General features: G+C 32.6%; 1 protein-coding gene across 6 annotated transcripts in view; it reads left to right on the top strand.

Annotated features, from left to right (window-relative positions):
• CSRNP3 (cysteine and serine rich nuclear protein 3) overlaps positions 1 to 26,531 on the top strand; it is a 250,612-nt gene that overhangs the window by 120,710 nt on the left and 103,371 nt on the right. Inside the window, exon 1 of one of the 6 annotated variants that reach the window (XM_012544769.3) lies at positions 6,760 to 7,100. The exons of 3 other annotated variants lie outside the window; for them this stretch is intronic. Coding sequence is in view for 1 of the 3 variants with exons in the window: in XM_031960542.1 (XP_031816402.1) it covers positions 9,078 to 9,150 (73 nt within the window). In the remaining 2 variants the exon portion in view is untranslated. Of the gene's footprint in view, positions 1 to 6,759; positions 7,101 to 8,397; positions 9,151 to 20,988; positions 21,019 to 26,531 lie in introns of those variants that run through there. 2 more of the 6 variants (XM_031960542.1, XM_031960546.1) reach the window with 2 other exon arrangements.

Below are 26,531 nucleotides of genomic sequence, written 5' to 3'. Positions count from 1 at the left end.
CCCTTGGACTACTCATATAATAAGAAATTATAACTATGTATTGCTGTAAGGTTTACAAAAAGTTTTATTCACAGCAACTCTGAGATAAGTTTTGCAAGAATTGTTTTCCCTTGTTTTACAGAGGAGGAAACTGAGTTTCAGAGACATTGTATAACACAATACTTGTCAGAGTTTGGATTTAAACCTTGGTCTCTTCTGACTCCAACTCCAATTCCAATTCCAACATTTCTTCCCCATCTGCCTAATGTCTATAATCCTAATTTGGTCTTCAGGTCTTCTCAAATGCAGTACCTTGCACTTAAATGTTTCCTTTAGTTAATTTAAAACCATCTTTGAATTTCAGAAATAATTCTGAAATTCCTCCAATGTTTTTGTTTTTGGTTCCTGGATCAGTGATTTCTTTTATTATTATTATTATTATTATTATAACTTTTTATTGACAGAACCCATGCCAGGGTAATTTTTTTTTTTACAACATTATCCCTTGCACTCACTTCTGTTCCGATTTTTCCCCTCCCTCTCTCCACCCCCTCCCCCAGATGGCAAGCAGTCCTATATATGTTGAATATGTCGTAGTATATCCTAGATACAATATATGTGTGCAGAACCAAACAGTTCTCTTGTTGCACAGAATTGGATTCAGAAGGTAAAAATAACCCGGGAAGAAAAACAAAAATGCAAACAGTTTACATTCATTTCCCAATGTTTTTTCTTTGGGTGTAGCTGCTTCTGTCATTGATCAATTGAAACTGAATTAGGTCTCTTTGTCAAAGAAATCCACTTCCATCAGAATACATCTTCATACAGTATCGTTGTTGACGTATATAATGATCTCTTGGTTCTGCTCATTTCACTTAGCATCAGTTCATGTAAGTCTCTCCAAGCCTCTCTGTAGTCATCCTGCTGGTCATTTCTTATAGAACAATAATATTCCATAACATTCATATACCACAATTTACCCAACCATTCTCCAATTGATGGGCATCCATTCATTTTCCAGTTTCTAGCCACTACAAACAGGGCTGCCACAAACATTTTGGCACATACAGGTCCCTTTCCCTTCTTTAGTATCTCTTTGGGGTATAAGCCCAGTAGTAGCACTGCTGGGTCAAAGGGTATGCACAGTTTGATAACTTTTTGGGCATAATTCCAGATTGCTCTCCAGAATGGTTGGATTCATTCACAACTCCACCAACAATGGATCAGTGTCCCAATTTTCCCACATCCCCTCCAACAATCATCATTATTTTTTCCTGTCATCTTAGCCAATCTGACAGGTGGGTAGTGGTATCTCAGAGTTGTCTTAATTTGCATTTCTCTGATCAATAGTGATTTGGAACACTCTTTCATACGAGTGGTAATAGTTTCAATTTCATCATCTGAAAATTGTCTGTTCATATCCTTTGACCATTTGCTGGACCAGTGATTTCAATATTACTAGAACTCCTAGAAAGGAATCTTCCTCTTCCAATTCAGAACCAAGAGAAGTAATACAGAGGAAAGTCTTAGAAAATTGCCTGGAACACTGAGACTTGAAGGAACTTACCTAAAGACTCTTTTTATAAGAGCATCTAGGTGGTACAGTGGATAGAGCACTGAGCTTGGAATCATCTTGAGTTCAAATCCATCCTCAGTCACCTACTAGTTGTGTGATTCTGGACAAATCACATAACCCTTTTTGCCTCAGTTTCCTCATCTGTAAAATTAGCCGAAGAAGGAAATGGCAAATTGCTCCTTTTTCTTTGCCAAGAAACCCCCAATGGTTTCAAGAAAAGTCTGACATGAGTGAAAAACAACAGAACAAGAGAATATAATATTGCAAATTTAGAGTTGGAAGGAACTTTAGAGATCTAGCTCTCTTATTTTTTAGATGAAGAAAGTAAGAATCAGTGAGAATTAAATTGGTTATTTGCTCAAGATCACTTAGACAATAAATGAGAGTCAATATTCAAATGTATATCCTCCGTCTCTAAATTTAATCTCCTTCAATTTTTCTTTGCTTCATTTAGGGGAGATGGTAGCTTCTCCTAATCCTGCTCTAGGTTTGGGAATAGAATATCTAGCTTATTTTATAGCCTTGCATTTAGATATCAAATTAACTTGCTCTTCACCATATTCCATATGTATTCTTAATGTTTGTTCATATTTTGAAACTTTATTCTTCTTTCTATATGTTTTTTGTGTATCTTCTCCATTTTCTATTGATTTGTGCCTTTCGTATATACGTTCCTAGAGGGATCATGGAATACCTAACTTTACCATCTATAATTACATTTAACAAATTATTTTATAATTATAATATCAATCTCAGATATATAAATGTGAAACAAGAATATTTTTATTGTGTATTATTTGTGTTTCTGCAAGACTATTTTCTTTTCATGACTCTTCCAAGTCTCAGTCTGTGACTGACCTCTGTCACATCCTCAACTTCCTTCAATTTGCACTAGTAGCTTTTTTTTTTTTTTTTTTTTTTTTTTTTTGTGGAGCACCTTAACAAGTACTCCTTTTCTGATACATATTGTTATTGCTGTTGTGCTTAGAGAACAGACTTGAATTAATCCATGTCTTTAGAGCTGGCTAATCCTGTGATATTTAGACTTCATTATCAACACAGGATTATCCTGAAGGAATCAGAATGAGTAGAAGGGGAGAGAGCAAAGGAAGGTATTTGAGAGAATACTGAGATTATTTCATTTAGTCAAGTGTGGCCCCATAAATAAATGACAGCAGAAACAACTTATCTTTTCAAAATTATTTGATATTACTTTCCTTCATTCATTCCACATAATAAACAGTTCCCCAATCTCATGGTACCATCTTCTACCTCCATGCATTTGTCTAACCTGTCCTTATGCACTTAGAATATACTTCCTTTACATCCTTCTCTTGTGAAAAGGCTCAGACCAAGTACCACTTCCTACACGAAGCTATTAGTGATTTCCCTCTTTCCTGGAATACTTTGGCAGGCTTTTTTCCTTTTTTCTTCCAATAAATTTTTTACTGACTTATTATATTTATTTGTTTAAATTCCATACCATACTTTACTGTTTCCCCCATGGCAAATTTCCTGAAGGCATGCTCTGTCCATATAGAGTTACATCTTTGTATCCCCAGCACCTCAGCTTGACATCTTTATCATTTGTTGTTGCTGAGAACTGCTTTGACCCCATTTGGGGTCTTCTTGGTAGAGGTCCTGCAATGATTGACCATTTTCTTCTCCAGCTCATTTTTTTTTTTTTTTTTACAGATAAGGAAATGAGATAAACAAAGTTAAGTGACTTGCTCAGGATCATACAGCTCGGACGTGTTTGAAGTTAGATTGAACTCAACGAATCTTTCTGACTCCAGGTCCAGCACTCTTATTGGCTTTGCCACCTACCTGCCCCTTCTTGATCATAGGCAGTACTTACATTTTTGTTGAATTGATTTGAATTGAGTATTTGTGTCCTAGAAGCACATGTGATACCATTTCTTGGTTTAACTTAAACCCTCCTCAATTCAAAGAACATTTGTTACATGATTCTTATACAAGGAAGCATGCCAGACACTGAAAATGTAAAAAATGTAAAACAGTCTGAGCCCTCAAAGAATTTACATTCTCAAATTAGTATAACAAGGGGGTAGCATCAATTTGCCAAAGGTCTGTCACTGATTCACTATCTGTGATGGGTATCAGGAATATTTGATAGCCTGGAGATAACCCAATCTATTTTCTGGAAGTACAAAAGCAGAAATAAAATATATTTTGGTGTTGCCTTGCCATAGGTGAGAAAATTTGATTTTAAGAAATAGAAGGGGGACAATATTAAGAGACGAACAAATCTATTGTGAATTTATTTTTTAATACAATAAATTGCATTTAAAATATTCTTTTAGTCTCAATTGGAAGTTTCTTCTTAAAACTGTTAGCTTGTATTTCTCTGTTCATTTCAAATCTAAAGAAGTCTTGGCTGATGAAACTGTTACATAAGAGAATACGAACAGTTGTTCATTATGTAATGTGAGAATCAGAAATGCCGTTACAGTCCTCTTGTAGACTAACTGAAAATACTGTATTTGAATTTTGATTGGAATCATGAATATTTTGTAATTTTCTCTAATCTTGCATTAATTTAGCAGATTTGTGTTAAATCATATCCTGAATTGAATTTCAAATTTTCCATATGTGCATTTTTTAAAAATGATCTCGAAAAGTGGAAAGAGCATTAGAGTCTTGGGTTTTAATGTTGACTTTGCTACTGCAATTAATTGGAAGTGTGACTTTGGTCAAGTGTGTTCACATCCTGCAGGTCTCAGTTTCCTCATGTGCAAAAGTGAAGAGTTAAATAAATGATTTGTCATTTTCCTTTAGAATCTATTGGTCTATATCCCTATTTTGCCTGTTGAACAGTGCTTTTGCAAAGGTTATGTAAAATCTCTTTTAAAATGGTCTGATTTCAGATTCATTTTTCTTATTTTCCTCAGTACTGATAATGTAACCTCCCCAAAAGAACCAAGGTACTAAAAGATAAAAATATTAAGATGCATTTCCATGCCATACTTTCTAAAACAATTTCATGTTCCTATTTTACAGATATAGAAACTTTGGCACAATGTTGAAATAGCTTGTCCAAGGTTGTATGAGTCAGTGCTAGAATTGGGAAGAGAATTATGGTTTCATCATTTGCCCTGCTTCTTCTAGTTCTTAGTTCATGCACTGCTACCTATCTTGAAACACCTTTTTCAGAGAATTCGACAGACTGACTATTCCCATTTATAATGTCAATATTGCTGCCTGTAATCTCTTTTTGTGGAAACAATATTTCCTTGATAACTGGCTTTCATTAGTATCTGATTTATATTCTTGATACCTATATTATTTTCTTATCGCTAATTTCTTTTCTTACACACACACAAACATACACATATAAATATACACAATCTATATAAAGTAAACTATACAGAGATGTGGTTTTTTCCAACACCAACTCCAAGAACTTGGAAATAACTTTATTTTTTGCTGATCCTTTCCTTCCATTTGGCAAGCATTTCATGTCACTGTTTTTGAAGTGCTGCAGTAGGAAAAAATGGCTGCCTTTTGTTTATTTCCCTGTACATTAGCATGATGACATCATCAGTGATATTAGCCAGAATGTATATATCTTTAAAAACTCAAATATACTAATAAGCTTGGCACATAATTTTTTTTATATAATAACTATAGGATTTATAACAGCAATGGGTAGACACAAAATTAATGTATATAAATATTTTGGTGAGAGAACACACACATACACACACAAATAATGGCATTTTAAATATTTTAAAATACTTTTCTTAGCATCAGAAGAAAAAAAAACCCAAACAAATTGAAGGGGTTGTAAAGCATAGGCACTGTAACATTAATTGTATGCTTTCAGTAATATTGTAAACAATGTTGATAAGGCATTATTACTTCAGACAATTTTGTTAATATCCTTTGACTATTTTGAACTTCAAAAAAATATTAAAAATCTGGATAATACCTAAAATCTTGTGAGAAAAATGGACATAATTTTCCACAACACAATTTGGTGTTAATGGGAAGGTTTAATCCTAAAGTCTAAACAAGTTGAGATCATTCTTTTCTGGATTAATTATTGCATGCTTTACAAACACTTCTACAAATACATGTTAAAGAACCGACTCTTTTTTATTTAACTAAACACAGAGGTAATTTGCTCTTTGATCCTGAATCATGATTCTGACTGGGTTTTTATTCTCATTAAGAAGTAGAGGCTCTAGCTTTTGTTGCACTTCAGCTTATGTTTGTCACATGATTTTTGCTGAGCTTAATAAGCAACAAGCTGTCAATTACCAATTCAATTTAGGGAGATTTTGAAAGGGATAAGGAATGGTTTTGTTATTTGTTTATTAATATTTTCGTTGAGTGCAATGTGACTTAACAAACCATATTTTGGTTTGGTGTCTCCATTTTTCAAAATTGTGGAAACAACTAGAATTAATTAACCCTTTATGGGCTTGGAAAGACAATTTAATGTTAATTTAATATTTATGAAGCATTAGGTTTCTGTAAATATCGGGTAATCATCTCGAAAACCACTTGTTAAAATTGAAATCAAATAAGGAGTGCCATATGCTTTGTAGAGGTAGGAAATATCCTGTCTGAAATAAATCACTGCAGTTTTAAGAACTGATATTAACCATGTGTCAGATCATTAAATGAGGTTTTCTTTTAAAATGTAATCATTCTTTAGGGAATTGCCCTTTTCAGGGAGACCTTGGTTTATTAGTTAATCATGAAGTCCTTTTATTCATCTATAAAAATTGCCACACTATTACCTGTTTTCTCAGAAGCTGTATATAAAGTACACGTGTGTACATACAACAGATAATAAATATACATAATTTCTTGATTAATGAAGGTTTTCATTAAGGAGTTTTTTATGGAAAACATTTCTAGAAAGCTTTGCATTATACAAATATAAATACTAGCACTATGTTTAATAGTGGAAACAACATTCCTTTATTGCATTAATGTAGAAATGCTTTTAGAGAACAGACAACATTATAGTACATTATGATAGTCCCCCCACAATCCCCTTTAACTACTATGAAGCCTTTTATTAAAATAAAATTTAGTTAACTTCTTTTGAATTCCAGCTGAAAATTTTCTGTAATAATAAAAAAATGTTGTGAAGGGATTTCCATAATTTGTGCTGCATTAATGACTTAAAGCAGCTTCATAATTTGTTATTCCTTCCTCATAGTAGTCCTCAGCTGATAAAAATATCCATAGACACAGTGAAATCAGTGGCCTGCCTAGTTCTCTCAGACAAAACTCCCATGTGATCACATGTAGGCAGACTCAGTGAGACTGAAGCTGTTCAGCAAGCAGTAGGTAATGAGTCTTTGTGCAGAGTGAAGCTCTTGTCCCTGAACAATAAAGCATATGGTACCAGCAATAAAACACAGTGCTGGGAAATTTAAGAAGATTCCGCTGGAACCAGGAAGACACAGTGTCTTCGGTGATGATGGCACATATTATAAAATGATAGTCAATGTATTTTGGACTCTAATAAACAGTGCATGGACTAGGACTACTACAATTTGAACAGGTCAGTTATTTTATAGATTACTAAACACTTTTTTTATATTTGATTGAATTTAAATGAGAATAGTGTTGTGTGTTTTCTTTTAAAAAAAAACTTTGCATGTAAGATATTTGTAGTATATAGGATGACTGATGCACATGAATTGATCCAACACTAGAAAAATTGTTGATGTAATCAGATTTGTTAGAAATGTGCGTATGTTTGTGTGTGTGTATGTGTGTGTGTGAGAGAAAGAGAGAGACAGACAGACAGACAGTGAGAGAGAGAGGAGAGAATTATACTATACCCCAAAAAGTTATTTAAGGCATCATAAATTTAGAAGATGAATACAAATTAAATCCATGTGTAGCTTTTAGAAAAATCTATCCAGACAGAAATAATATAAAATAATAGCTATATAGAGATCAAATAAAAGATTCAAATTCAATTTTTTTCCTGGAGTTTTATATATATATATATATATATATATAGTAGCTTAACAGTACAATATGTAGATTATATAGATATATAACATACAGATATAAACATACACACAAGCATTTTGGTGCTATTCATTTAATTTCTAAGGAATAAGATGCTATATAAATCAAAGATTTATCTTTAGAGTTTTCCTTTATTTGGATATTTGATTTTTAAAATAGTAAATATTTTCCCCATAAAACTAAGGCATTATTTTGAAAATGTCATGATTCCAACTGCCTATTAGAGCAACATGTTTGCCATTTAAACCTTTTAGTTGTGTTAATTTCAGTTATACATTTTTGTTATTTAATTATAAGATCTTTTAATAATGTGGGAATTATAAAAACCTTCCTTCATATAAATTGCTCCACATCCTCAAACAAATTAGCTTAATTTAAAGGGAGAAATGATTTAATTATGTGAGAAAGGCATTTTCCCATTGATTTACCATAAGAATGGCAAAATATGTTTATGATCCACTTTTGCACATGAACATCTATATCTGAAATAACCACATTTCTTATTTCCTCGGTCTCTGAGCATCTGAGAAGTTCAGTGTTTGAAACGGGAAGGTTATCGCCTGTAGGAAGGGGAGACACAGTGGATAATAAAATAGTTTTAATCATATTTCCAAAGGAAAATAAGTATCTTGATTTGCGTCCCTAGAATTTTATTATTTAAACAATAATTTAACTTAACATTGTACCTTCATTAGTATATAATGTGGACTTAAAATTGTTTCATTTTCACTTCCTTTTTTTTTTGCTTTAGAAATTATTTTCATGCTACACATATTTGATTAATATTATCCTTCAGATTGAAGCACATATTTTGCATGTTGCTAAAATAGCTGCTTATGATATTTGCACTGTAACTGATAATCATTTATTCTAGTAAATGTGAAAGGAAGCAGAATGAAGTCAGGCCTTTTAAAACAAAAACACAAGATAAATCTTTCATGTACAATATTATTTCTTTCCACAGTGCTGTTCATTTTTTAGAGGAATAAAAAAAAAAAGCTAATTGCATTTCCAAAAAACAGAAGTTGATGAGAATTTTAAATCGGCCTACCCATGTATTTAAATGAAGTATTTGACTATTTTGGTTTCCTTGGAAACCACAGCTGCTACAGCTAGACTTTGTTTGGGGATGATCCTAGGGGGTCTGCAAATAAAGAATTTAAAAACGTTTATCCCTTAATCAACATTAGAGGAAAGCATGATTTTTGACAGCCCGATAAAATGGGTGCCCATTTTCTATAGGCTCTCCAGTGATTCAGGTATTCTGGCTGAACCGCAACTCTACAATTTCTTACCCAGCATTCCATTTCAGCTCCTGGCAGGCCTTCCCCAGCCTTATGCAAATGAGAGCAGCACAGTAGCTTTGACTGCAGAAGGGAGGGAGGCAGAAATGAGTTCAAAGGTCGCAGGGCTGGTAGAAGGCTGGAACAGTTGAATGAAAAAATGAAAAAATCTAGTCGGTTCTGCAGCAATCTTTAGCAGGCAGGAGAGGAGTTAAATGAAGTGGTCCAGTTGGTTGTGCAGAGTGAAGATTGCCCAGGATCTGTGCAGGAGTGGAAACGTGCATACAGGTACAGTGAGGCGTTATTGCACAGAGTGCCTGATTTTATTTGTGATAGGCATGGGTTTGCGTGAGAGCTGCTGCACTTTTTTAGAAGCTGTTTTGGGGTTCTAGGATTTCTGCAGAGACTGAATTGTTTTAGTCTCATGCACATAAACCGTTTTCTGGCTTTTGTAATTAGAAACACAATGGCTAAGGCTATTGACGGCATTTTGTCTGGATGTAGCTGGTTGAATGAGACTATTACCTCAGGTTTTCTGCCTCAGAATAATGTCACGTTTTTAAAAACCCAGGTTTGGTATTTCGTACCTGGAACAGGTAGGTAAATATCTCGACCCCATTCCTCTAGCTCTTAGGAGATGTTTTAAAAAATGTAAAAAAATTCTCTTCTTGACCAAGATATTTGTTGATATAACGGGTTTATTCATGGATGGCATTTGTTTGGTTTTTTTTTTGTTTGTTTGTTTTAATTTAGGTACTAGAAAAAAATTAAGGATTGCTAAAAATAAGATTTTTGTCTTGAAAGTTTTTTTTTCCCCATTTCATATTTGGCTGTTTTAAAATTCTGCATGTCTTTGTTTTGATTTTCTGATTCTAGTTTACTTGACTAATTTAAAACCTGTATTGTTATGAGATCAACATGTTAAACTTCCTGTGATTCTTCCTATTCAACTGAAATATCTGCTTAGATTGCAAAGTGATTACAACCAGAATAAATGCTATAGTCATTGACTGACTCCCTTTATCAAAGTGTGTTTAAGTACAACAGTCTTATAGGCATGTATTTCACTGTAATGAACAAATAAGCCTAGAAATGTATGTGAGTGTATGTGAGTGTGTGTAATGCTTCATGAAAGCATTTTAGGAATTTCCTCCCTTCAACTCAATTTTAAAGTATGTAACTTAATAAGCTGTTTTCTAGACAGAGTAATCTAAGAACAGTTACTATGTCAGTATAAATTAAGACCACATGAGGCCATCAGTGATAATATTGGCAATAGAAAATAGTATTCTCACTTCTGTCAGTTTGCTTCCGTTTATAATGGTTGTTGGGGGTGGAGGTGAATTGATAGACGAAAGTGAAGTAGCAATAATAATGTCTTAGTCATGAAATAATTTCTACTTGTTTCTTTATTTACATAATATATTTAAAGATATTTTGCATGCAGATAACAAATGCACACACACATAGATATGTAAATTTGTCTTCAACATAGAAAAGAGAGTAATGACTGAGACCTGGTGATTTAGTTGTGTGTGTGTGTGTATGTGTGTGTGTTGTTTTAAATAAATGGGAACTAAAAGAGAGGGGCAGCTTTTAAAGTTGTGAAGGACAATTATATCAGATATTTATGGAACACAGTGTGAAGTGGCCATTTAGGGCCAGATTCTCATCCTTTATCACTCTGCTGGGGCATCGTGACATTTTTTTCCCAGGATCCTACTATTGGGTTAAAGGAACACTTAATTTCCTATCTTATATAATATGAAAACAAATAGTAAAACTGCCAGTTTTTTTCTTATGCAGTTTCTCTCTTTCTACCAAAGAATTATGTTAAAAGTGAATGTACTCTAATGATATTTTGAATTTTTCTTGTATTGGATGGACAATGAAATTTTGTTATCAAAATAAATTTTGCACTCTTTGTTTGAAATATGTCTAAAATCAGAATAATGTCTAATCAAGAAAGTGTTGTATTCTGGGTTCTTAATCGTTTATAGTTATAGTCCATATCTAAACACTTCTTCCCACTGTTTTAAGAACTTGATTTTTAAAAATCTAGCTATTAGAATAATTTTAAAAATATTTTATGTTGAACATAAACATCTGTAACTCTATGCATTTAGTTTCTACCTGTCTTTGTGCCTTGTGCCTCTGGGGTGGGATGTGTGGGAGGACTGTGAATGAATGTGAATACAAATTCACTTAGGCTGTCCCATTCCATTAGCCATGTAAATGGAATTGCTACCACTTTAAGCTCTCCAATAAATAATGAAAACACTGTGGGGTGGGGGGTGGGGGCAGAAGCTCATTATGATTCTTGAGAAAATGTGATATTACATCTATGTTATCATCTATCACCTATCTATCATCTATTTATATCCGAAATTGTTAAGATGTCATGAATGACAGGAAGTCTGTATATGTAAGTGGAAATTTCTGACCTGAATATCCTGGGTAATTTGTGTCTCAATGTAAATTCCTTCTAAATCTTGAATTTGTTTTCTGCATTGTTAAAAAAAAAAAAAGTTATAATTTGTGTAGGGGGAGAGGACTGGGAAGTAGGGTGCTGAATCTGTCTTTTCTTAGGGAGCAGTAAGTGAGGAAATTCCCTCTATCAGTGCAGACAAGCTACAGTCTTGAAATTAATAATCTTAGAGTTGCAAAAGAGGTTAAGTGATTTGCCCAAGATCCTACCACCAATATGGTAAATCATGAATCTAGTTCTTTTTATTCCTAAGACAGGCTTTCTATTCACTTCTTCGCCTTTCAGTACACAAATCATTTCTATAAGCAATAAATTCATGGCCCAATTGTCTAATCTTATATGGATAATATTGGTGACGTAGATAAAACTACAGTTGTATACTAAACATAGGAAATAGTTATTGAATGTTAATTGTTAAATATCCAAAATCGAGCTTTTTCTACTTTAAAAAATGTACCTAATTTTCATTTGGATATCTATCTAAGAATTATTTCATAGATTTAGAGCTGAGAAAATGGCATAAGGGCTACCCAGTTCTTATTACCTTAAAAAGAAATAGGGGTTTTGTTTTTGTTTTCCCAAATATTGTATGAATTTTTTTAATTATGTAGTTTGATTACAAGAGATTCTTCTAATGTAAAACCTTCTATTTTTGCATCTGTTATACTAGAGGAACAGATTGTAGATTATACCGAAGTGGGGCAAGTATAATGTATTTGGGAATCTTTAAGATTATTTTTCAAAGATAACTTGTCTTACTATCTGACTTGACTACCTGTCTGTCTTTGCCATCACTTGAAACTAGTTACCCTGTCATAGCTTGGAAAAAAAGTGGCACCACAAAGGTGACACTCACTCAATCTAACATTAGATGACATAGTCTAACCTGCAACCCACTTAATCCTTCTCAAAGTCTGTGTAAAATATTTTTTCCATTTGACTAATTTTTTCTGAACAGATCACTAGTGCCTACAAAATTAGGGGGCAGAGGAGGGAGGGAAGAAGGAAATAGGGCAAAAAAATCAAATGACAAATAAAATGCTAAAAATGTGATTCTTTTGAACCTGTATTATCCCACAACAAACTTCAAAAACAAAAATAATTTAACCTGACCACACAATAAAAGCATAATGATGGAAGACTGGCAAGTAGACTGTGTATTTTTTTCATTTTCAGGGAACTAATTCTTCCCGTTCTCTCCATCCCCAAAGCAAACCTTGTTTCTATGCCCTTGCTTTTCAGGTTTCTATCATTTCATATCAGTTTTACTCAAGGGGCTATACAGAATGAAAAGGAGATAAAGAAATGTAGGTCAGCATATACTTTTGGTGAAAAATATGACAAACCCAAGCTTTATATTATCCAAAAGAAGGCATCAAAAGTATAATTTATTGTATGTACAATGCACAAGTTTAACTAACAAAATTATTAATTTATGTAGCAGTTTAAGATATACAAAGAACTTTCTTCACAATATCCCTGTGAAATGGATAGTAGAAATATGATTGTCCTCATTTTACAGATGAGAAAACAGAGATGAAGGATTATATAGTAAATGTTAGAAGCAAGCTTCAAAACCAAGTCATTTGTGACTATTAAGTCCAGTGTTCATTCCACTAATAGCATACTAACTCTAAAATAATGAATTATATATTTATGTTAGTGCACATTTGGAAGGTCTACATGTTGAGAATCTAATAAAATTCACCATATTTTTATATGGTCCCATCAATAAATATATATACATATATGAAATAATTTCTACTTGTATATGTATATATATAATACTTGTATATGTATATATAATATAGTATATATATACTATATATATGTATATATACTAAGTTTTAGCTTGTTGCGATTTGCAACTTTATCACTATTTTAAGAAATCTATACAGGTAATATTTCTACCATGTAGATCATAACTTTACATTTCCTGGTACTCAGAAAATATGACTTATCTATGGCCTTACTATTCTTTTCTACTTAGTGGTGATAGTAAACAAAGAGCTTATAACTGTCTTCATATTCAATCTTTCCAAAATATTCTTTATTGGCATAGTCTGTAAGAATTTAGGGCCATGTCATGGTGAAGCAAAGAAAAGGAGAACATTAGTAGATTGTAATTTTCATGAACTGATAAAATTCATTTTGAATGAATTTACCAGATAGTTAAAGATTGTGACTTTTAAATACCTATTTTTTTTTAAATTGAGCATTTTTAGTGTTCTAAAGTTTGCTATACATTATCACCATGTATTTTTGAACACAGAAAGCTAGTCAGAGTTTTATTTTTTTTATGACTGAGCTATCATTTTGAACATCAGTTAATCACAATAACACATTTTATACTTTTAGGAGGCTATTGAAATAGTAATATTTGTCTTTATATTAAATGGCCTAGAATTACTGTTTATTTTTTCCCTTTCCTACTTGTCTAGTTAATATTTGTTATTTTTGATACTTTTAGTGCCCTTGGAACTCCATTTTAAGCATGTAAAACACATTTTATATGGATGTCTAAGTAAGGAAGTCATTGGAGTAGGATCTTAATTTGGCTCTCTATCTCTCTTATAGAGAAATATGACTTTTTAAACAACAATTTTCTCAATCTTTTTGGCTTACTTCTTATTCCTGGCTGCTTTATGAATCAACGAGGTTGCCAAGAACCTGCCCACTAAATAAGTGGGGCATTACTATATATACTGATTTGAGAATCTATCACGTTCAGTCATAACTTGGTTTGGTTATATTTCTAGTGCATGGGTCAGCAAACTTAAGCTACTTTTGTCACAAAGATAAAAAGTGAGTAAATGGCATGATGATTTAGAAAAAATATTTGACCTAGAGTCAGAGGACATTAGTTCATCTTTCTCACTTACCTGTGTGATGGTGGGCAAGTCACTTCACTTGTCTAGGCCTCCATTTCCTCATTTATAAAATTGTGATGTTGGACTAAATGGGCTCCAAAACTTCTTTCAGCTTTAGTTATATATAACATTGATCTTATGATCCCCAAAGTCCCTTCTAACTTATGTTTTTTTTTTTTTTTGTGACATGTTAATTGGTTAATCAGTACTAATCATTCAACCAAGATTCATTAACATTGTTGATATATAATGTTATATTAGATTTTGGCATATAGAGAAAGGAATAAAGACTTACATCCCAAACTTCAGAGTTTACTAGAGGCAATATCAATATACATACAATCAATACACAAGTAAATATAAAATAAAGTATTAGAAGAATGTAAATATCTTTCCATCACTTAAAAGAGTTATTGTCTACCACAACCTTATTTCCTGACAACACTCAGGTAATAATTGCTATATGATTGAAATCTGTAACACAGAGTCACAGAATTAGATTAGAGGAACCTAAGAAGACACATAGTCCAACCTGTAATTGAATAAAAATCACTCCTATAAAATTTTTACTATATAAATGATCATTTATCTTTTGCTTGAAGACTTCTAGTGAGTAGAATTCCACTATCTCCTCAAAGCATGCTATTATTTTACTTTTTTTGCTTATATCCCTGAAAATTTTCCTTATATTCAGCACCTGGGACAGAGCCCGCCACATATCAAGTATTTAATAAATGCTTGCAGAATTGATCTGAAGCCTAAACATTCCTTTTTGCAACCTCTATTTAGTGGTCCTCATTTTGCCTTCTGGCTCCAAGTAGAATGTCTAATTCTTTTCCCACATGATGACCCTCATCTCTCAACATCATTGTTTTCTTTTAAGTTAAATAACCTCAGATTTCTTCAGCTGATCTTTATGTAGCATGCTTCTTGGGGCAACAAGAATAGTATCATAATAATAAGTTTAGTAAATTTGCCTAAATTATTTTTAAAATAGTAATTAATATAAATAAGATTTTTTTTACTTTTAATTTAAAAGTTTACTCATATTCAGAGCAGCATGAGTAGAATGCAAAATGAAAAATGTAAGTTTCACTTTTCCCTTACAATTTCATCTGTGTGATTCTGTGTTTGTAAAGAAGATAGGATAAACTGATATTTAAAACTCAAGAATGTTTCAATAATCCATTTAAGAATGATTTGGTCTTTTTCACTGTGTAATTCACATTCATTTAATTGCCCTACATATCATCCTGTTTGGCAAATTAGTCAAATGAGTGGACAATCCTCACTATTTTTGTAGATCTTAAAACACATACATTTAATAAAACATAACATATAGATTATTGTCATTTCCTTAAGATTCTCAGAATCTCTGTGGAACTTAAAGCTTTAACCAAACAGTGGCAATATTATTGATAAAGTTTTTTTTTTAAAAAAAACAAATGTCATTAGATAGAAGAGAAACAGACATTTCAAGCAGAACTTTTAACTATCAGGTCAATAGTACACTCTATCAGATACCCAAGTTATAGAGTATAAAATCATATCGTCTTTAATGGTCTGTAACTCTTTTGTAGATCATATATACACATACATTAATATATAATATAATATAGATTATTAGTATTTATATTTAAAATCTTGGAACTTCAAAGTTAACTTAATCGTGCATATTATTGAAAAGTTTTTTAAAATACAATGTCATTAGTAGAAGAAACTATTACTTGATTACAGACAGAAACTTTTATATCAGGTTCCAACTGACCTCTTAGATACAATTATTGTATAAATCATTGCTTACTGTCTGTAGATCTCTTAAAGATTATCTACTATTTTATTTTGAGTTTTGTGAATGTTAAATTTTATATGTGTAGATAAATAATCACTTATAAAAATTCTATTAGTAAATATTATAGTGATACCTGACAAAACTTGATTTTAACATCAGCAGCAGTGTTGTCAAATCATTTAAATTTGCTTTGTAATATTTAAATTTATCTTTCTTTTTTCTTGAAGTTAAATTTTATATGTGGTTATATAAAGAATATTTAATTTATAGAATCATATGCAAATAGATTTCAATTGTTTTGAAGTTACCACTACTTGAATATTAATGCTAAATTGTTCGATAGAGATTTAATTTTATTCTTTCTTTTATCCTAGTCCTACAACTGATAAGTAGGATAGGCTATTAAAAAATGCTATGATTGAATATTGCATAGTAGTAATTATGAAAATATTATAAACAGTCTTACTAGTTACCCTACTGTGAAATGATGCATAATTGTTGTAATTTTTCATAATGATTGTATCCCAAAGGCTAAACCTGAAAGAGGAAGGATCAAAGAATGAAAGATGAAAGAAGAAAGAATAGAAAGAATAAAAAGCAAGAAAGATCAAGAAAGAAAGAAAGAAGAAAGATAAAAAGAAGAAGAAAGAAAGAAAGGAAAGAAAGAAAGAAAGAAAAGGAAATGAAAGAAAGAAAGAAAGAAAGAAAGAAAGAAAGAAAGAAAGAAAGAAAGAAAGAAAGAAAGAAAGAAAGAAAGAAAGAAAGAAAGAAAGAAAGAAAGAAAGAAAGAAAGAAAGAAAGAGAAAAGAAAGAAAAGAAAGAAAAAGAGAAGATGGAAGGGAAAGAGGGAAGAAGAAACAGACAGGGAAGGGAGGAAGAAGGAGGGAGAGGTTGGAAGAAAGGGAAGAAGGGAGGGAACAAAGGAAAGATAGAAAAAAAAAGAAAAAAGGAAGGGAAGAGAAGAAGGATGTAGGGTGGGAGGGAAGAGGAAAGGAAGAAATACAAAGTTCTTACTAGGTGCCAGATACCATGCTAAGTGCGTTACAAATGTCATTTCATTGATGATAGAGATGTTTCATTGATGACAGAGATGATGGAGAGTCTCATCACTAGATGACTAGACATCAGATGATGAATTTTTCATTCACAAATCATGAAACATCTAAGAACAGCAGGAATGTCCACACAAATAAAATCTCAAGTCTTGAAGAATTTTGAAAAGTCAAGATGAAATTACATCAAACTAAAATTTTCCAAAGATGGAAAAAAAATGAAGCTGTTTAGAACTCTTGAAACAAGATTTCTAGTCCAAAGGGAGGAATGCCAGAGGCAGAATTGGAGGAGCTAGGTGTATGTCCTTGCTCTGCCACTTGTCAGTGTGAACTTAGGAAAAATCATGTGTTTACTCTGGGCTTGATTTTCTTTTTCATAAAATGAGCCTCTATTGTACTATTTGATCTCAGAGTTCCTTTCCAGCTACAAGTAATAGAAGCCTATTCTATTTCTTCTTTAGAAATTATATATATTATGTCATAAATTAAGGGTGCAATTTAATTGCCCCAAAAGGATCCTTTATTGTAAATATAACTTGAAAAGTTAAGGGTCTTCTGTGGAATTGTACTCTTTTCTGTTCTGATTTCAGAACAACATTAGAGAAAATGGTCATAGTGACCTTTATTTTTTAATTGTCATTTGTCTGTGAGATCTCTAGAGGAGTGTTCTTTGAGCTAACTGCAAAGAATTAATTTTTGATTAACAGAAAACTTTGAAAAGAGATTCAACCAAGACTTTTAATAATTTTTGCCATGTGGAAAAAGAGGCATAACTGTATTAAAGCTGAGTTTGTCCTGTGTAAAGAGTAGGTAATCCATTTGTTCTCATTACTTTAGGTAATTTGGACAATATTATTCAATGAAGACCATTTCTAGAAAAATAATGGCTTTCTTTTCTTCTGCCTGCATCTTATTTGATCTGAATGACATTTGTTTTTGTTGAAAAGGGGATAGGGATCAGTTGTATGTAAACTTTTAGATTTCAAACAGTTAATAAGCTATTAAAAGCTGGAAAGTGTTTTTAATACTTCCTTCCTTCTTTCTTTGTTCCTTTCTTCCTTTCTTCCTTCCTTCCTCTCTCTCTCTCTCTTTCTTTCTTTTCTTCCTTTCTTCCTTCCTTTCTTTTCTTTCTTTTTTTTCCCTTTACAGATCATAATTTCAGATTTTTTCTGTATCAATCAAGTTAATAGAGTTTGAATAGGTGGATCTTATAAACAATTCAAAAGGATAGGCTTCAACTTCATAGGATCATGAGAAGTGATTTCTAAAAATGGGAAACATCTAGAATCCCTTGTCTTTAATTCTTTAGAGTTCAAATCCAGATAGGACTAAATGAACTGATCCCAAGTACTCTGATACATGCAGAAATAGTCACTATGGTAACCAAGGGATGAACTAGATAGGGCTTTATAATCTTTGAGTTTTTTTTTGTTTTTTTTTTTTTTTTGCTTTGTCTGCCATTTTAAAAAAACTCCTATCTCTAGACCTTGGATATATGTTCCAGATCTGGTAATATAAAATGGGCTTTATTATCAAGCTGATAAAGTTTGGGAAAACTAGGCCTATTAAATGGTTTAAAATAAGTAACATATCTTCATTTTGTCTTGTTAGTCAAACTATGTATAATATAAAATATTGAATCAACTGACATAACATTTGTATGAAATTCTTAAAAAGAATTATTTGGGATCAATACTTTTCATTATTTTGGCAGTAAGATTCTTGGAAAAACTATTCAATGTAAAATATTAGATGTCTGAGTTAAGTTGTTTTCCATAAGCTATTTGGGAGACATTTTAAAAATATATATTTTAATGAATATGATTTCAGCAGGGAAACCTTCTTAGACAGTAATTTACAATTTGGGGCTCCTCAAATAGTTAGGATTTATCTTTCATTTCTGTCTTTAGCAGTTTCTAAATTTGTACCAGAAGATTCCTTATACTACTTTCCCTAAAACTCTATTAATCCAATGTGTATTTAATTTTTGTTAATTACTATTTGATACAAGCTATAGGTTCAATTTTATTCTTCTTTCGTGTTAAAAATCTGTATTTTGCTTATGATAACAATTTAAAGAACCTGCTCATAATGTGTTCTTTTCTATTTTCCCCCTATTTTTAACAGTACCCTATATTTTCTTTGCTCTGTCTTTGGCAAAAAAGGCAGAATATTATAGAATATATAAATTTTTGTCTTGGATCAGGTAGAATCAGTCTTAGTCCCACCTCTGACACATATTAGCTATGTGACCATGAGCAGATCATTCATTGCCTCCCAACAATTCTTTCAGGCTTTAAATTACAGAAGAATTTTCCAGTTGCATCAGTAGAGGGAATTCTTCACATAGGAGTATCCACCACTGATAAATCAAAGATCTGGATCAACAATAACAATAACAACAACAACAACAAAAACCCTTGATGTGTTTCCATGTCTTACATCACTATGATCTTAAAAAGCAGCCTTATTTTATTTCAAATACACTGTTATGATGATCATGTTTTAAGTAGTTTCTTTTATTCTGGATTTTCTGCTGGGAAAAAATGTCATATCAATATTCTTTCATCTACTACTACTTTTCCTTCTTGTATCCTAGATCATTTTTCAGCCAGGTAGTGCCCAAAAGAGTTAAGCCCTAAAGAAATAATGCAATCTTACAAAGACAATGTGATAAAGGTTCAAAAATTTTCTTATCTGCGTTTGTACTTAAGAATTTTAAAAAACTTAAGAAGTCTGCCAAGTCCATCAAGAAACTAGGCTCACATATCTTCATTTTTAATAGCATTACATAAAATTAAATTGAAACCTCCTTAAGAACTTGAATTTACCTGGCATTTTGGTCACATTTTCAGGTTATAACCAAGAGAGGTAAGAAGGCCCAGAGAAAATAATAATGGGAGTCTTGGATTTTAAAATCCCAGCTATACTACTTCAAGTTACTTACTTTTTTTGGACCTCTGTGTTATGGTATCCTATATTGAGTTAGAAAAGAACTCTCAGACGTTCTCATGCAACACCTTCATGTATCTTCATCTATCATCATCATAAATGATCTCTAAGTTCCCCAACAGCTCTAAATCTATCTTATGACTTTGATCATTTTTGCATTAATTATGAAAGCTAATTCTATAGAGTGCATTTTGCTGTTTTAAGACACCTACACATACATTTTGGTTGACATGATTATCTTATTTTCTTAGAGAATATATGTAAATAAAATCAAATTTTTTGATTCAATTACTGCAAAAGACAGTTGTTTTACAGAGCTCTTTAGATAAAACTATTCCATGGCTTAGCCTTTGTTCCCAGTGGGAGCAGATAAGAACATTTGGAAGAAGTCTTCAAATTCATCACTGTAATTAGAAAAACAATCAAAAAGCATAATATTATTTAATCTCCAGTATTAAAAGGTGATAATCTTGCTTCTTGAAATTTTTTAGTGTCTGTGTTATCATAGTAACTTTTCAGCTGGTTTCTTCCTCAATACCATTCCTCAGATATTTTGGAGGAGCAAAACCTCTCTGTAACTGGAAGAAACTATTATTCCTCAGTCTTCATCTTCTGATTTTGGAAAGATTTCCCTTTTCCAGAGTATTGTATCATTCTCTTTAAAGTTCCTTCAGCGTTGTGGACCATTGTGGACCAGGCCTAGGTTGGTGTCATGCAATTAATTTGTACTAGCCACACAACATAGCACCAGCTTTGGCAAACTACTCCAACTGCACAGCCATGCTTGATGCTATTAATAGAAAAGTGCCAGAATGATCTAGGCACCCAGACCTTTAGTGACTGTGTGAAAATGAACAATTCACCTAACCTCTTTGACCTTCAGTTTCTTTATCTGTACAATGGGGGTAATATTAACATTTATCTATTTATCTTACAGGGTTGTTGTGAAGCTTGAATGAGATTATATATATAATTTACAAACCTTAAAGTGTTTTTAAAAAGGTGAGCTATTGTTATTATGACCCTTTTATACAATGGAAAATTGAACAGGAAACAGAAACTTGGCTAGAAGTGTGTTTGGCCTACTTGAAGCTCTCCACTGACAAATTGTCAGCAGCCTCTTTTGTGATGATACTGCCCCCATGAAAGCACCTTGTGAAATTTCACCTTGCAACATCCCAGACAAATTCACATCCTGCTGGCAGCAAATATAATAATCTCCTGCCAGCTGTGTTTCTGGAGAAGCAGGCATGGTACTATTGAAGAGGCTATCTTTGTTGAATGAATGGATTTGCAGAATATGTGGACTGTTGAAAATTCAAAGTAGTCCTTGTTGTTAGGTTTGCCTTTTGGCAAACTATTTCCCTCATTTGTCTATTAGGAAATAGTGTATGTGGATTTCCCTTCCATTTCATGGCATTCAGCATTTTATTGTGCAACAATTAGTCTGCAATTTGCCAGAAATTGCCGTTTTTATATTCTCTTGCCTTCTGATCTCTCTGAGCTTTCAGGAATTTTGGCTCTACCTGTTTCCTTTCCTTTTGATTATAAATTTGGGAGCCAAAAGGAAGAGCACCTGGGCCAGTCCCTATGTTTCTAAAAATCGGAAAATTGAGGCTCAAGGAGAATTAAATAATTAGTTGAAGATCACACAAAGAAAATATTTCAAATCTTCAATCTTGCTGTCTCCCTCCTAGGATAAAATCCTCACCCTTATATTTTAAGACCTTCTACAATCTGGCTTCCATCTTCCTTTCCCAACTTATTTTATTATATTTTTCTTATATATGGGACTGCATAATGTCCCAGTGTGCACTTAATACATATTTTTTAAAGTTAAGTTCAAACCTGTATATACTGGCATTTAAATCCAGTGCTCTTTCCACTATCACACAGTCAGATAATCAAGGAGGGGCTAGGATGGCAGTTAGTAACATGATTGAAAGGAATTCTGAGCTTAGGGGAAGAAGATCAGAGTGATAATCATCAACATATTACAGAAAAAGGGACAGAAGTAGGGTTGTCCAATTCCTTTAGCCATCCATTGATCACATAGCTGCTATATGTGATACAAATGTATTTGTATTTGCTGTGTAAAAACCAGGAGGAAATCTTTCTCATTCATCGATTTATAGCTCAAAGAAAACTTAGAGACTTTTTTTCCAACTTTCTCATTTTATAAATGAGAAAACTGAGGCACAGAAGTGATAAATGAGTTGCCTAGGGTCACATAGCTAATAAGTGTCTGAGGCAAAATTTAAACTTATTAAGAAGCTTTTTTTTCCAATTCTGATTTTTTAATAAGGTAGTGAGAATTTGTAGTCATCTTGAAAAGAAGCTTAAAGCAATAGTTGTCAAGAGTATAGTTTGGTGTGATACCTTGAAGGTCCCAAAATCCTTTCAGGTGTCCATGAGGTTGGATGTAGCTGACCTGTTCCCCATTCCCAGACCCATGAATTGCCTGAGGTTTACCAGACTATATCCCTCTCAGGCTGACTATTTTGTAAATATCCTAATAACTCCCTCTGGAATTCCCAAGCTTTCTCCTTGGACTTTCAGTAGTTATGCAAACAACTTACCTTGTGAAACCATAGACTGTCCCAACTCCCTTGCACTAGCAAGCTCTCTTCCTCTTTTCAAATACTTTACAAAAACCCTTCATCCAGTCTCCACTTTGGGTGCCCCAGTACCCAGTGTAGTGGAACCCAATTTGCAATACCTTGTCCCATCTAAAGATCATGATTTTTGCTATATTGGCTGCTTTCTCATTAATTCAGGTTAATATTAAGATTTTTATATTTACAAAACAGAAAATAGAAATAGATACAATCTACATGACCAAGAGCTTTTTGGTAAGTCCTCCATAATTTTCAAGGGTATAAGGAGTCCTGAGATCAAAAAGTTTGCTGATTTAAGAATTGTTAATAAAATTCATGAAAGAAAAAATACATCGAGAAATTAACTGATAGCAGTAGATACTCTTGGAAAATTATAATTATTGTGCAAGTTAAGTGAAGTTTGTCTAAACAGATACTTTTGAAAAAATAGTTGCCTAAAATGTTGAATACTTCTAACATTTGTTTTAGATTATAAACTGATTTGTCTCTCCACTCTCACCCCTGGTGGTAATTTCAGTTTTATGAATAATCAAAGGATTATTCTATAAGAAGTGATCATTGGTGGGTTTTGTCTACTCAAATCAGAGAAAGAAGAAATGGCCTTTAACTTCCAGTGAATGTAAGATAGAATGTAAGAATTTGTTGGCTTAGGGTGTGTCATATGCAACTAGAGAGACTGGGGAATCACTTTTTGGACACCATTAAATTGTGGTGAAAACTTACGTGGCTATGATTTCAAAGGAGTGAAAGTTGACTGAGCTTCCTTTTCTAGAAACATTAGCAATTTACATTTCTATTCATCCTTCATTTGTGCTGTGCAGTAGAAATTGCTAAAGAATTTGTTGCAAATGTTATCTCTCCAAATTAATAGGTAAGTAATCTTAACTTGATTGATACCAATATCATTTGATATTCCTGAGTAAGAGTATCCTCATCTGAAAAATGAAGACTTTGGACATAGGTCCAGGTTAGCACTAGATCCCATGTCCCTCTTATGCAATATTTCATCTTATCTATAATTTAATTTATCTTTTACTACCAACTCACTTTCCCTCTTAGCTTACCCTTTCTATTTTGTCTCTAGGGAGGCTAGAATTAAATATTTTATCAATTAATTGGATTTTTGATGATAGTGTATTATTCTGGATTTTTTTTCCCTAATCAGTATTTGAGAAGAGCAAGGGAGCACAAGTATTAATCTTTTTCTATTACTAATCCATAAATGTGCCCAGGGGCACTGAGCAATGGACATATCTTATAAAAATAAAGAAGACATCCTGTTTGTAAGTCAGAAATAATAATTCATTTTCAGGATGTTTAATAAAGCTTTGAACTGATTAAGACTTGATTAGCATTTTTCTAGGGATTGAAAAAGGCACTGAAAAGGTGACCAATGAGTGAATTCAAAGAGCTTAATATAGTATTATGGGTAAAGAATAAAAGAAAGATTATTTAGAGGAGTGCTCCAGCTTTCAAAAAAAAAAAAAAAACCCAAACAGACAAACCTGCCTTTGAAATGCTAGCTTGGTGAAGATGAAGTTTTAACTTAAGTCCTCCCTGGGTAACTTTCTGAAGACTAGTTGCATTTTGTGTTTCATTGTGCTGTGTAGAACTCCCATTGAAATCTGTGGGACTGCAGGTGTATCTTATTTTATGAAGGAGAGGCATTCTTGAAAATTTTGTCAACAATCAGTACACTAGAGAAGATTATTAAAGGAATCTATTGGCAGAAAATCCTGCTACGTGATAAATAGGAACTAAAGTTCTTTGAGGAAAAGGACTCATTTTTGCTTTCCCACATGGCCTTACATATAGATATTTTTAGAAAGATATATATAACTGATTAATATCACACAAATATATGTCTGTATATAAACCATGTTATATACATGTTTGTATATTGCATTCATTTAGATGTATGCACACATATAGTTGAAAATTTGGTTTGGAACTGAATATAAAGCATAGGTTTTCACAATTTGATATTATTAAAGTGGTACACATAAATGCATAGGAATATGACATTTAAGATTATAGAATAAAAACAAGAACATGGTAGAAAAAGAAGAAAAATTATTTATTTTATTCAGTTGCTTTGTTGCAATGCAATATAAGGGTATGTTCATCACTAGAAAAACAACACATGAAAACTCAAACCTGAAAAATATAAATTAGAGCAATTTGATATCATGAATAAAAATGGATACCCCTTATTTTTGCTGTGCAGTCATTTCAGTTATGTCTGAACTTGTTATGACTCTATTTGGGTTGTTTTTTTTTTTTTGCAAAGGTACATGAGTCGTTTGCCATTTCATTTTCCAGCTTTTTTTTTTTTCATTATAGGTGAAGAAATTGAGAACAGGTTTAAGTGTCTTGTCCAGGGCCACATAGTTACTGTATTTAAGCCCTGTTTCCATGTCTCTCTCTTGTGAAAGTTATCCTGTATTTGTTAAAACCTATGTAGGTAGAACTCTTGAATATAAGCCAAATAAAAGGACAATTATTTAAGGATCAGTTAAGTTTAAGTTCAGAGAGGTTCGTCACTAAAGAGTTGGCCACAAAATTATATTTAATAGCAATTCATGAAGGGCAATGGAAAGGTAGAAATCTACATTGTTGCAAAAAGCATCTATATCAATGGATTCCTTGGATTGAAAGTCTTGCTTTATCAACTATCTGCCCTCCAAAAAACAACCCACTATTAAAATTTCATTGAAGTTTAAAATTGCATTAAAACTTTTGGGAAGAAAACCTTTCTTAGAGTAATATTATTGTTCTTCAGTATGGAAAATCTTAGCCAATTTGTGTACTTATAGATTATAGGCTGTAGAAGATTCTTTAGCTCAGAGGGGATAATTTGACCACTATAGATTTTTTCCTCTCTTTGTAAAGGATCTTTAATGATGTCTGACTTAGGTCTTATTAGGGGCTACAAAACAATTTTCTTTTATCTTTTGATCTGTTAACAATCAGATGCAAGTACAAATATCCCCATTTTTCAGAAGATGAAACTGAAGTTCTGAGAGAATGTAATGACTTGCCTCAATGGTAACAACAAAAACAGAGATAGAAACCAAATATCATTTCCAGACCATTAGGTGCTGCTTTGAGGGTATCTCATTCTTTCTAGAAGATATACGATTAGCAATTATAACATCATTCCCTGTAATGTTCAGGCTGGCTTTCTGGAGGACCTCAGGATTGGTCTCAGTGGAGGAGTGCAGAAGGCAGGACAGAGTCTAGTCAAAGATGGAATGCCTCATTTCCAGTCTTTCTTAGCCCTTATATACCTTAGTACAATCATTAGCATACTGAATATGTGTGAACTAGAGAACCATTACATCACCATACTAAGTACTAAGTATATATGTAAACTAGATAACCAGTCTCATTAATTCCTCTCAGTTAACACCTTGTTTCAAGTATACTTCTCCAGAGTTCCTGCCCTCTACAATTCCCAAAATTCAGATATTAATTTGGATCAGTTATTCTGCCTAGAGCTAGAATAAAGAAATCAACAGAGTCAACAAATACTTTCTGAATAGCTATGCCCTCTGCTTATTAAAAGCTAAATTTTAGAAATGCTTATGTTTGTCAGGGAAACAGGAGTAACTTGAACTCAGGTCTTCCAGGCTCCAAGATAGCTAGGTGGCACATTGAATAGAATGGCAGGCCTGATCATATGACTCAACTTCTTGAGTTCAAATCTGGGCTCAGAAACTTACTAACTGTGTGTCCCTGAGCAAGTCACTAATCCTGTTTACCTCAGTTTCCTCATCTGTAAAGTGAGGGAAGGAAATGGCAGATCACTCCAGAACCTTTGCCAAGAAAACCTCAAACTGGGTTATAAAAAGTAAGACACAATTGAAACTCCTGATCAACAAAAGTAAGGAAGGA

Source organism: Sarcophilus harrisii, chromosome 3, assembly GCF_902635505.1.
Source record: "Sarcophilus harrisii chromosome 3, mSarHar1.11, whole genome shotgun sequence".
In the NCBI taxonomy this organism is placed as follows: domain Eukaryota; kingdom Metazoa; phylum Chordata; class Mammalia; order Dasyuromorphia; family Dasyuridae; genus Sarcophilus; species Sarcophilus harrisii.
This window is presented reverse-complemented; position numbering and strand designations above follow the sequence as displayed.